Genomic DNA, 12893 nt, shown 5'->3' with positions numbered 1-12893 from the left:
ACCCCGTGGCTCCCAGGGTGCCCCGCGCGAGGCCGGCCGGGAGGGGCTGTCTTACGGCGGAAGCTGCTGGGAGGCCCGCACCGGCATCCTCGAGCCGGCGCGTCTCCCTATCGTTGGAAATGGGGTCTCTGACCTCTGCGCTGTGCCCCTCCACCTCCCCAATGCCCAGAGACCCAAAGGGCGAAGGTTGAGGGTGGGGTGGCAGCCCAGCCACTGTCGTGCCTGTAAACCAGTCTCTCTGCCCCTCATCTACAGGTAAACGCTTTCATGTTGGTCATTGAGCTCCTCCTTCGTTCCTCTCCACTCCCACTTTAAAGTGCTTCTCGCTTTTCAAACTCATTAGGTTATTTATTACACGTTAGACGCTGGAGGTTCCTGGACTCTTAAAAAAAAAAAATTAGCCACCAAAGAATCAAAAACCACTCCCCATATTTGATGAATATCAGATGAAGATTATTTTGCCAAAGATTAACACAGATTTTCTTCAGATAACTGGCTCTTAATCTTGTTTGGCAGTGGGGAGGACGGTGCATGGGATTCCTTTGAGGATCCGATGAGAACCATGACTCCCCAGAAGAATGCACAATTTCACAAACAAGTTTTAGGAGGTTCACAGACCTGGAACTTTTTTTTTTTTTTTAATAAATGTTTTGATGGGTAGGATGGTTAAAAAGAGGGAGATGTGAAGAGGAGAGACCAAAGCAAAAAGGAAATACTACCAATATAAAGTGGCAGAATTCCTTTCAAATACGTGATGTCTGTGTAAGTACAATGACGAGGGGATGTTTTAATTTACAGAAATTGGCCTGCAAAAAATTTTGGAGATATCTTGTATTTTTTTCTAATCCTGGTAAAATGGAGGACATCAGCAGAAGTTGGAGCATATCTAAGTTGTAAAATGGACATAAGGACATCACCAATAAGCTGGACTCCAGAAATCTCTGTCTAGGATTTTATTAGACTGCTTTTCTCCCCCAAGTATACCTGTTTCGGAAGATTGAGACAAAAAGGCACAAACTCACATTAAATAAACAAGGTAATCTAATCAGTTCTACAAAGTGTATTTTGTAAAAGAAGTAGCACTAGGAACCAACCGAAATAAGTCAGGGAGTCCCAGCAGGGACTATAAGAGGACTTGGGAAGATATACACATGCCCACAATACTGACCCCGTCCCTGACCTCTCTCGACGAGAAGGCCAGAGCCCGGCATCCCCCCTTAACAGAGGCACTGCTGCTTCAAACTGGGACTATGACCCTGGAAATCTAATGGAAGCAGCTAGTCTGCAGGGGCACGGCACACCCTCAGGTACTATCCCTGGAGCTGAGCCTTGCATCAGAAGCCCCTCTCGGTGCTAGTCAGTTTGGGGGGTGGGTGAGAGGGTAAGGGGGATACTTAAAAGCCAACACTGTTGCCCAGCAGCAACACTATCCGTGGGGATAGAATAGACCAGGGACACCCCTCCTTATGTTTCTGTGGGTTGGAGCCCCAGATCCAGCTGACCTCAGGAAATTCTAGCTCAGCTCATGTGGATGCTTTCAAACTGGGGCAACAGGTGGAGGTGGGAGGAGCCAGAGAAGAGCCAGATAAAGAGCAAGCCCCCAACTCCACGGAGTTGGGAGTGGTATGTGTGGATCTTAAGAGAAGAGCTGAAGCAAGGAGACTAACATCTGCTGACCCTCAAACTACCTGTCTGCTGAGAACATCATGGTTCGTTTCTCCCAGGATGACCCACATCTGGACTTAGATGATGAATGAAGAAGGGAAAACGTTAAGCACAAATATAATTATAGCTAATACAGAGCTTGTAGGAAAACATTAACATTTTTCTCCAGTAGTAATGCTTCACTTTCCCAGTCAAAGGGAAGCTACCAGCAGTCGGGATCCTAATAACCAACTGAACTGCCCCAGATCCATTACTGTAGACCCCACAAGGTGAGGAGACTGAAAGGAAGGTGTAACAGGACATTTCCTGGTCCCAAAGAGGCCTCAATGAAGGTGGGAGACAACCACACTGAGGGGTCTGAGTCCATCCACTGTTGCCCCAACAGGGCCACAGGGAAGCATCCATCAGGATGTCACAGGTGCAGTCCTGTGAAACATTCCCTTATTGCACTTAGAAATGAGTAAGGCAAAACAAACTGACAAGAACATAAGGATAAATGATCCCATCCTACTTCTTGCTCCCCCAACACAGATTTGGTCTCTTAATCAGCCACCCCACCCAGGCTGGCATGGGCTTGGATCACAACACGCTTGGCTAACAACATACCTCACAAGGCTTGGGAGATGTCAGATGACACCACAGCTATCTCGGATTCTCCCACCGGGAAGGCATGCTTGGGTTCTGCCAAGTCGTACAAAACCATGAAGCACTCAGCAGCTTCTACCTCCCTTGGAGTCGACTTTTTCACTGGCCTACTATGGTAGAGTTCTATACCACGATCACTACTTGCTTTTGATTGTCCAGGACAGAACTCAGCATGGGGGTGGGATGAGCTGAGTCCTTGATCCCCAAATTCCTTTCCGGTAGCTGGAGACAAGAGGGAACATGTTCTTCTGGGGAAAAGCTTTTTGCATGCTCGTTTTGTGCAGCAAGAAAAGATCAGGACCCTTCTGTCCTGACCAGCCTCAAAGACAGGGCAGGAATGTGAGAAAGCACAGAGAAAAGAAGATTATTGCTGAGTGGCAGCACCAGCCCAAAAGGGAAGAGGAGCATGGACATACAGAGCTCCTCAGGGGGGTGGGCACACTAATTAGTACATACAGGGCAGACTCAGTTCTAAGGGCCACACTGGACAGGTCCCTCCAGGTGGAGAGTTGACCCGGGCGTATCATGGGCTCTGTGAGGTTCAGACAGAGTGGGCAACAGGAGGGCCGAGAAGCCATAGGTGTTTCTAAGACTAGTGACCAGAGATGCGATGCCTGGGGCAGAGGTTATCTGAATTTGTTGAATTTTTAAAACAGACTGGCTGGGCCCTGGGTACTTCCTCCTCGGTGCTTACAGCACATGAACAATGGGTTACTGAGAGCAGAGATCACAGTTAGGAAGCCAGACTGCTGTTCGGTGGAAATGGAGGAAAAAACTGTATTTCCAACTCATCTCCTCTCCCCAGGTGAGCACTCAAATTTGCAAAGATCTGCCCAGGAAGCGAAATACCTCAGTTTATCCCAAGGTTGAAAACAAACAAACTTAAATCATTTAAATCACCACATCACAAAAGGCAGCTATTTTGAAAGACTAAAAATGTCACTTGGAAATAAAGGGAGGGGCACACAGAAATGGGCTGAGAACACAATGGCTGGAGAGGGAGGAGCTGTAAACACAGCAACCTACAGGCCATGTATCTCAGAGGAGCAGGCTCCCGTACACGCGGGCTTCATAATACCAGACGGTCTATTTGTTCACAATATTGAAGGGCATCTAGAATTAGCTACAGTAAGGGATCGAAAGTTGCCTGAAGAATGGGCACAGAAAGGCTGCGTCCGAAGATGGCCTGTCACTCGGGAGGGTGGAGCTGCTGGGCCTTCCTGTTGACCACTGTCTTGCAAAACTAGAAAAGAAATACAATTATTAAGGAAGCAACCGAGGAAAATAGAAGCACACTGTAAATCATCATTGATGGGGCAATTTCAAAAGGAGGAAAGATGCCGGTTGGGGGTTGGGGTCAGGGGAGGAAACTAAGGCCCAAGCAGCTGGCATTGCACCAATCCGCTTGATCTTACTGTTTTATCTCTCAGAAGTTCTCAAGCACATGAGGCAGGGAGAGCAAGCTGAGGTCCACGCTACTGCTAAGACCCCAGGCCTCCTCAGCTCCTTAGTGGTAGAGGACAACCAGATTTTATTTGATAAAATAATTTTCTCTCAGAGCCTGATAGGAAGCAGGGCCAGGTTTTCAATACCATGACCAAGCTGGCTCTGAGCTGCTGGAATACCAGGAGTCTGTGGAGGTATGTAGGGCCCTGGGGGCTAAGAGAAGGACAGGGCTTGGGCAAGAGTGACAGCATGAAACAAGGAACATCTCATTCTGGTCCTATGACCTGGGCAGAAATACTCTCCAAGCATCTGAAAGATGCTGCCTCTTATGAGGACAGCTACTTAGTATGGGATCAGGAGGCCTAAAGAACAAGGAAACGATGCCCCAGACACAATGATGGACCCTAGGAAAAGCTGTCTGGCCCGCAGATTTTCCAAGGGTGGGGCAGGTAATGCCGGCCTGGGAGCTAGGAACGAGCTCAGGGGCATAGGGAGCACCCCGGAATGCCAGCTGCAACTTGACACGGCTCTAGTTATGACAGGGAGAGGAATTAGTTGCAGATAAGCTTCAAATGTGTATCTACCAACACAGCCCCACTCCTCACCCCCAGGTCCATGTGTCTGTCTGGGCTGTTCATTATAAAATCACCTATCCCTGAAATGTCCTAATAGTCACAGGATCTTTCAGTGGAGGGCTGAGAGCTGTTTAGCATGGCAGCCATCGTTATCAGTGGAGGGCAGGATGATGAACGAAGCGTGCTTCCTGATGCCACAGCGAGCTGCTGAGGCCCCGAGGACCCAAACTGGCTTTCACGTCTATGACATGCAAAGGGAGGGTATTTGGTACATACAGTGCAGAAGGGGGAGGGGTGGCTTTAGTCATCTGCGGTCATTCCTTTCACTGGGTCCTTTTGTCTCATCTGGAACAGAAAAAAAACAGGAAAAACTGAAGGCTCTTGCTGCTGATGGAACTCCAACACAAATACATTCCGCCTTCTCTTCAGTCCTGCCAATGAAGAGGGTGGAGCATTTTTTGTTCACAAAGCTAATCAGAAGAAGAGAATTCTGCATACCTATGGCCAAAGCCCTACCATGGATAGCTCCGTGTCACTGGTCCCACTGTCCAGGATTTCTGTTCCTCGCCCTGCATCCCAGTGCTGGGGTATAGCTCTTAAGCTCCTCTCTTTCTTCATTCATTCATTCAACAAATATCTATGAAGCAACTCCTTTGTGCTAGAAACTGCACAAAACTGCTTCAGGCCTGAGGATTCAACAGTGAACCAGGGAGAGACCAAGTCTCTCCTCCCGGTGCTTACATCCTGGGGCAAAGTGAGGGAGAACAAACCAATATGTCACTTGGGGCCAAGGGCTGTTTGGATGGAGCATGACCCTGGAGAAGCGGGTTGTGGAAGGTCTCTGACAAGTGACATTAAGTAGAGACCGGCAGGAAGCGAGGTGGCAAGTCCTGTGGCTCCCTGGAGGGGGCAGGTGGAGGGAGGGGCAATTCCCTTTCCTGGGCTCTGCTGAGAGGCTCCGCGCCATCGGTCAGATGGGCAGAGCGTGGCACGAGAAGGCAGGGCTTGAAAGTGCAGGGGGGGGTAGATCTCAGCAGAAGTGTGAGGCTGCCGGAAAACAGGATGGGGTCTTCTCTGGAAGCCCTGAGTGGCCCCTGTCAGCTGCACCTTCCAAGCAGAAGTGGACACAACTTCTCGTGGGGAGACCGCGGAGGTGATCTCCCTCAAATCCTTTCCAACTTGCAAGTTCCACCCTATTTGCAGCATGCCTACAACACACGCATATTTTAACTTCCCATCAGGTATTTCTTCACTATCCATGAGTTTTCTGCTCAACTCTCATTCTTTATTCATTCAACAAATTGTGAGCACCTCAGAGAATGGGCCTCTGGAGTCAAACTGCCTGGATTGTATGCTGGCGCCATCACCACATGTGACCCTGAACAAGTTACCTCACGGCACTCTAAGCCTCAGTGTCTGTGATAATAAAATGAAGATAATAAAAGCGACTACGTCGTGGGGTTGTAGAAAATGAAGTAAAGGTATTCATGCAGAGTACTTAGCGCGGTAGAGTGCTGGCCCCGAGTATGCGCTCAGTCCACCCCACCTGGGATCTCTGCAGCACCCTGCAGCAAAGCGGGGGTGGGGGGTGCCCACAAGCTCCGAGGAAACTGGACTTCTATGCTTCCTCCTCAGAGTTCTGTTTCGTTCGCTAAAACTTTAACACTGCCACGTCTGCAGAGACTCTACCTCAGAAGCAGCAGTTCTCCACTAGGACATATTTTCAAAATACTCTTCCCGCCACATTTGGAACTCGTGTCCATTTTTCACACTCCCTGCTTTCCCCCAATTATTACACTCAGTGAATCCATGTGGAACCTGGACATAGTTAAAAAAAAAAAAAAAAAAAAAATTCTCCTGGAGGTTCCGATATTCATTCCCTGTTGACAACTTTTACTGGAATTACATCAAATGTCTCAGCTTGGTCTTTCGGGCCAGAGTTTCCTACTTGAGCAAAAGAATTGCCCAGACTGCTTGTTGTAGATTCTTGGACCCAAGACCTGATAAGTCAGAACCTACAGGAGACAGACAGTAAGTGAGTCATCAAATCAGTCAGTCTTACATGCCTCACTTACCATCCCTAGCAAAGATCCTCTGTGCCAAACAGGAAGATCCGTTTTCTGACACGAAGCCAGTATGTGCTTATTCCTACCTCCACCTGAGTGCCTAGCCCCTGTCGATTTGCTCTAAACTCACTTTCACAAATGATGACTTTTGATTTTTATTGCTTCTGTAACTTCAGTTATCTCTATCAATTAATGCCTGTTAATATATTACTTTATTGGAGTTTAACAAATTCAAGATTTTCCAACATGATAGAAATCTGTTAAGGATAAAGGCACTGTTTTAAAAATTTTTTTAATGTTTATTTATTTTTGAGACAATGCAAGAGACAGAGTGCAAGCAGCGGAGGGGCAGACAGAGGGAGACACAGAATCTGAAGCGGGCTCCAGGCTCCGAGCTGTCAGCCCAGAGCCCAATGCGGGGCTCGAACTCACGAACCGTGAGATCATGACCTGAGCCGAAGTCAGATGCTTAACCGACTGAGCCACTCAGACGCCCCACTGTTATGTTTTTAAAAAGAGAAAAAGTTTACCTTGTAGTATTAGGCTGGAATTGGAAGTATTTGTGTGAACATACACATAAGACAGATATGGAAATAACTAAAGATGTGAAAGTTCCTCAGCTCTGTCCTATGAGAAGGCCTGGGGGCAGCAACAGCCCAGCAGTAACGAGCACACACAGGACCCTTCACTAAAAGGAACCAGGGCTCCTTAGAGACATGGTCCCAGGGCTGTGTCACGGAAAGAAAAAGACAAACCCCTGATGCCTTGTGCTTTGAGTGGACAGAGGTAACCTGAGCAGTAAGTGGACAGAAAGACAGCTACAATGCAATGAAAGGACACCAAATCTGTGACATTCTGGCCTAAAATATATAAACTGGATCTAATCCTGCAGAATCATTGCATAAACCCAAACTGAAAGACATTTTACATGATGATTTCCCTATGCCTATAACCTTCAAAAATGTCAGGGTCACGGAAGTCCAGGAAAACTGAGGAATTGCATCAGAGTGACAGAGACTAGAAGGGTACAGTGTGTGACACTGGACTGTATCCGCTCGAGAGGACAGAAGTCTCTGGGGAGCCTGGGTGGCTCAGTCAGTTAGGCATCCGACTCTTCATTTTGGCTCAGGTCATGATCTCACAGTGTGTGAGATTGAGCACTGTGTTGGGATTCTCTCCCTCTCTCTCTGCCCCTCCACTGCTCTCTCTCTCTCTCTCTCTCTCTCTCTAAGATAAATAAATAGGGGTGCCTGGGTAGCTCAGTCAGTTAAATGTCCAACTTTTCATCTCAGTTGGGATCATGATCTTGCAGTTCCTGGGGCTGAGCCCTCTGTCGATGCAGAGCTGCTTGGGATTCTCTCTCTCCCCCTCTCTCTGCCCCTCCCCAGCGCTTTCTCTCTCTCAAAGAAAGAAATAAACTTAAAAAAAAAAAAAACTTAAAAGGAATGAGGTCTCTGTGTAAGGGGGCATACAAGAGTTCTTTGTGTTTTTCTTGTCATTTTCTCTAAGTTTGAAACTCTTTCAAACTAATTTTTAACTTTATTTTTTTTTAATTTTAGAGAGAGAGATCACATGCATGCAGGGAAGATGGGCAGGGGGAGAGAGAGAATCTTAAGCAGGCTCCACACTCAGTGTGGACAGGGCTCTATCCCATGACCCTGGGATCATGACCTGAGCCAAAATCAAGAGTTGGCCACTCAACCAACTGAGCCACCCAGGTGCCCGTCAAAATAAATTAAAAAAAAAAAAAAATTAAAGTATAGCTGATGTACAATATTATGTTAGTTTCTGTGTACAACACAGTGATTCGACAATTAGATACATTAGGAAATGTTCACCATGTGAGTGTAGTCGCCATTGGTCACATACAAAATTATTCCACTACAATTGACTGTATTACCTGTGCTGTATTTTTCATCCTGTGACTTATTTATTTATTTTTTTTTAAGTTCGTTTAAGTGTGAGCAGGGGAGGGGCAGAGAGAGAGAGAGAGAGAGAGAGAGAGAGAGAGAGAGAGAGAGAGAATCCCAAGCAGGCTCTGCATTGTCAGCACAGAGCCCAACGTGAAGCTCAAACTCACAAATTATGAGATCATGACCCGAGCTGAAATCAAGAGTCAGACGCTTAACTGAATGAGCCACCCAGGCTCCCCGTGACCTTATTTTATAACTGTTTCACCCACCTCCCAATCCACCCTCCCCTCTGGGAACCACTAGTTTGTTCTCTATATTTGAGGCTCTGTTTCTCTTGTTTGTTCATTTGTTTTGTTCTTTAGATTCCACCCATCAGTGAGATTATATGGTATTTGTCTTTTTCTGTCTGACTTATTTCACTTAGTGTAATAACCTTTAGGGTCCATCCATGTTGTCACAATGCAAGATTTCATTCCCTTTTATGGCTGAGTCGTATGCCATCCATTTTATTTACACACACACACACACACACCCCACATCTTATTTAGCCATTCATCTATTGATGGACACTTAGGTTGTTTCCATATCTCAGCTCAAAATAAATTTGTTTAAAAACACAAAAAAGAATTCATTAACTGTTTGCTCACTAATGACCATTCACATAAATTTTCGATTTGAGAGAGGCTAAGATTTAGTACCAGGGGAGCAAAGCTCCTTGGGCCCCAACTAGATCCATGTATACCCTCAGAGTTTACTGCCTTGCTTTAATTTACTAAAGCCAGGTCCTGTTTCCTATGGCTTAGGATGCAACTTCCTATCAGAGACCATGAAAGCTTCCCTTACTCTCAGAGACAAGGTCACCTCAGAGGGTGCCACTGAAATAAAAATGCATTATTTCATTCTTCTAATGAAATGCTCTAAGAATGCTTATTTCCTGTTTCTTGGAGCCTGTATAACACTGAGAGGTTTTATCTGATGTTTGTTCTTCCGATCAAGCTACCAAAGGCTGGCTATGTAGACGCATATAGTCCAGGAATATGAAAATACAAACTCCAATCCTGGTTTGTTTTGTTTTGTTTGAGAAAAAGAGAGAACGTGTGTGCACGCACACGTGCGCAAGCAAGGGAGAGGGGCGGAAGGAGAGAGAGAATCTTAAGCAGGTTCCACGCTGAGTGCAGAGCCTGATACAGGGCTCAGTCCCAAGACCCTGGGGTCGATCATGACCTGAACAGAAATCAGGAGTCGGATGCTCATCCGACTGAGCCATGTCAGTTGGCTAGGCATCCCCTGGTTTGTTTGTTTTTTAATTTTTATTTTAATGTTTATTTTTGACAGAGAGAGAGAGAGAGACAGAGCATGAGCAGGGGAGGGACAGAGAGAGAGGGAGACAGAATCCGAAGCAGGCTCCAGGCTCCGAGCTGTCAGCACAGATCCCGATGTGGGGCTCAAACTCACGGAGTGCAAGATCATGACCTGAGCTGACCCCTCCCCTGTTTGTTTTTTTATTATTTTTATTTATTTTTGAGAAAGAGAGAGAGACAGAGCATGAGCAGGGGAGGGGCAGAGAGAGAAGAAGACACAGAATCTGAAGCAGGCTCCAGGCTCTGAGCTGTCAGCACACAGCCCAACATGGGGGTCTAATTCACAGACTGTGAGATCATGACCTGAGCTGAAGTCGGATGCCCAAACGACTGAGCCACCCAGGCGCCCCCCTTGGTTTGTTTTTAACAGTGATTTTCTCTACGGAATAAGGCCAGGGATTGGAAGAAAGGAACTTTTATTCATCTATTTATTTTATTTATTTATTTGGACTTCAATTTTGTATTTTTCCATATTTATATATTTTTAAGATTTTATTTTTGGGGCCCCTGGGTGGCTCAGTCGGTTAAGCCTCTGACTTCAGCTCAGGTCATGATCTCACAGTTCGTGGGTTCAAGCCCTGCGATGGGCTCTGTGCTGACAGCTCAGAGCCTGGAGCCTGCTTCAGATTCTGTGTCTCCCTCTCTCTCTGCCCTTCTCCCACTCATGTTCTGTCTCTCTGTCTCTCAAAAATAAACAAACATTTAAAAAAAAAGATTTTATTTTTAATCTCTACACCTAACATGGGGCTCAAACTTACAACCATGAAATCAAGAGTCACATGCTCTACCAAATAAGCCAGGCAGGTGTCCCTATTTTGTATATCTTTTGAAAATTTTTACTATTAAGTATGAAATACTCCTTTGATTAAAAAAAAACTAGTGTTGGGGCGCCTGGGTGGCGCAGTCGGTTAAGCGTCCGACTTCAGCCAGGTCACGATCTCACGGTCCGTGAGTTCGAGCCCCGCGTCGGGCTCTGGGCTGATGGCTCGGAGCCTGGAGCCTGTTTCCGATTCTGTGTCTCCCTCTCTCTCTGTCCCTCCCCCGTTCATGCTCTGTCTCTCTCTGTCCCAAAAATAAAAAAATAAACGTTGAAAAAAAAAAAAATTAAAAAAAAAAAAAAAAACTAGTGAAAGTATCAATGTCAATATCCTGGTTGTGATACTGTACTGTAGTTTTGCAACACATTGCCGTTGGGAGAAATGGATCTCTTTGCATTCTTTTTTTTTTTTTAAGTTTATTTCTTTTAGAGAGAGGGAGAGAGAGCATGCATGAATGTGGCAGAGAGAGAAGGAGACAGAATCCCGAGCAGGCTCCGCTCTGTCAGCATACAGCCGGAGGTGGGGATTGAACTCATAAACTGTGAGGTCACGATGTGAGCCAAAATTGAGTTGTACGCTTAACTGACTAAGCCACCCAGGCACCCCACTCTGTATTATTTCTTATAACTGCATGTGAATCTTTTTTTATTTAATTTTTTTAAATGTTTATTTATTTTTGAGAGACAGAGAGAGACAGAGTGTGAGCAGGGGAGGGTCAGAGAGAGAGAGAAAGACACAGAATCTGAAGAGGCTCCAGGCTCCAAGCTGTCAGCACAGAGCCTAATGCAGGGCTCGAACTCACAAGCTGTGAGATCATGACCTGAGCCGAAGCTGGACGCTTAACCGACTGAGCCATCCAGGCGCCCCTACATGTGAATCTTATAATCATTTCAAAATAAAAAGTTCAATAAGAAATAAAGCTAGTAAAAAAAAAAAAAATCAGTTTAAGACCCTGAAAAGCAACCAGAGACCAAGCATTCCTGAAGGAACACAAACATGAGGCACATGCAAATTGTTTCTAGAACCTCTTTAGAAAGCCCTTTGCAGGGGTTCCTGGCTGACTCAGTCAGAGGGGCGCGTGACTCTTGGATCTCCAGGTCATGAGCTCAAGCTCCATGGTGGGTGCAGAGATTACTTAAATAAATAAAACTGAAAAGAAAATTAAATTAAAAAAAAAAAAGAAAGCCTTTCAGAAAAGAAATTTGGTAATAAATAACAAGAGTCTTAAATTCTCTAATTCCATTGGTAGGAATTTATTCTAAGGAAATAATCATAATCCAAATCCAAATAATCCAAAACACTGCATGCACAGAGATTTTCATCCCAGCATTATTGATAACAGTGAGAACCTGAGAACATGAAGGAAAACCCAATGCAGGGCAATGACCGATCACAGAGCAATGTGTATGCTGCTGTCAGAACCCTGTATGTGAAGAAACTCTTGGTGGAAAATGTTAACATTTGTTATAATGTTACATATTTGTTATAATGTTCAGAGAAAAAGTAGGCTATCCATTTGGCCTATGTCCTATGATCATAACTAAGTAAAAGTGTGTAGAAAGGGGCACCTGGGTGGCTCAGTCAGTTAAGCATCCAACTTTGGCCTAGGTCATGATCTCACGGTTCTCATGAGTTCAAGCCCCGCATCGGGCTCTGTGCTGACAGCTTGGAGCCTGGGGCCTGCTTCAGATTCTGTGTCTCCCTCTCTCTCTGCTCCTCCCCTGTTCATGCTCTGTGTCTCTCTCTCAAAAATAAACATTAAAACTTTTTTTTAAAAAAAGTGTGTAGAAAGACTTCACATGTTTTGGAGGTTATCTTTAAGTAGAGTACAAGTCATTTTTTTTCTTTCTACTTTTCACTATTTTCCAAAAAAATGTTTAATGTTTATATATTACCCTAATATTGAAAAATGAGACTGTATTTGAAAAGAAAATAAAGAGGCGCCTGCCTGGGTAGCTCCGTTGGTTAAGCCTCCGACCTTGGCTCAGGTCACATGATCCCACAGTTTGTGAGTTCGAGCCCCGCGTCAGGGTCTGTGCTGACAGCTTGGAGCCTGGAGCCTGGAGCCTGCTTGGGATTCCGTGTCTCCCTCTCTCTCTGCCCCACCCCTGCTCACACTCTGCCTCTTGCTCTCTCTCAAAAATAAACAAACATTAATAAGTGAATGACTGATGAACAAATAAATAAAAAAGAACGTAAATAAATCTACTTCCATATTTCAAGATGTTCCAGAGTTCCAGGCGGTCTGCCCTGGGGTCACTCGCTGTTGGGCAGATGAGAGGGAATTAAGAGTCCATGGGCCAACATGGTTCTCCACCTGCAGGGATCCCGCAGCCTCAAGAGCCCGAGCTAGCGCTGCCCTGTGCCAATGCTACTGGAATCTCACGCCCCACTGTCCCGTGGC

At 45.9% G+C, this 12893-nt stretch overlaps 1 protein-coding gene and 1 long non-coding RNA gene across 2 annotated transcripts in view; one reads left to right on the top strand and one right to left on the bottom strand.

Annotated features, from left to right (window-relative positions):
- The first annotated feature begins 13 nt into the window (after window positions 1-13).
- Window positions 14-1049, top strand: LOC132688127 (uncharacterized). Its single transcript, XR_009614423.3, has 2 exons — window positions 14-255; window positions 799-1049. It is a non-coding gene; the product is annotated as an uncharacterized LOC132688127 (long non-coding RNA).
- Window positions 939-12893, bottom strand: part of PITPNA (phosphatidylinositol transfer protein alpha) — a 41171-nt gene continuing 29216 nt past the window's right edge. The window contains exons 11-12 of the mRNA XM_060646910.3: window positions 4608-4676; window positions 939-3553 (exon numbers count right to left, since the gene is read on the bottom strand). Coding sequence (XP_060502893.1) covers window positions 4632-4676 — 45 coding nt within the window. The 3' untranslated portion in view covers window positions 939-3553; window positions 4608-4631. The remainder of the gene's footprint in view (window positions 3554-4607; window positions 4677-12893) is intronic.

Source organism: Panthera onca, chromosome E1 (assembly GCF_046562875.1).
Source record: "Panthera onca isolate mPanOnc1 chromosome E1, mPanOnc1 haplotype 2, whole genome shotgun sequence".
NCBI lineage: Eukaryota > Metazoa > Chordata > Mammalia > Carnivora > Felidae > Panthera > Panthera onca.
This window is presented reverse-complemented; position numbering and strand designations above follow the sequence as displayed.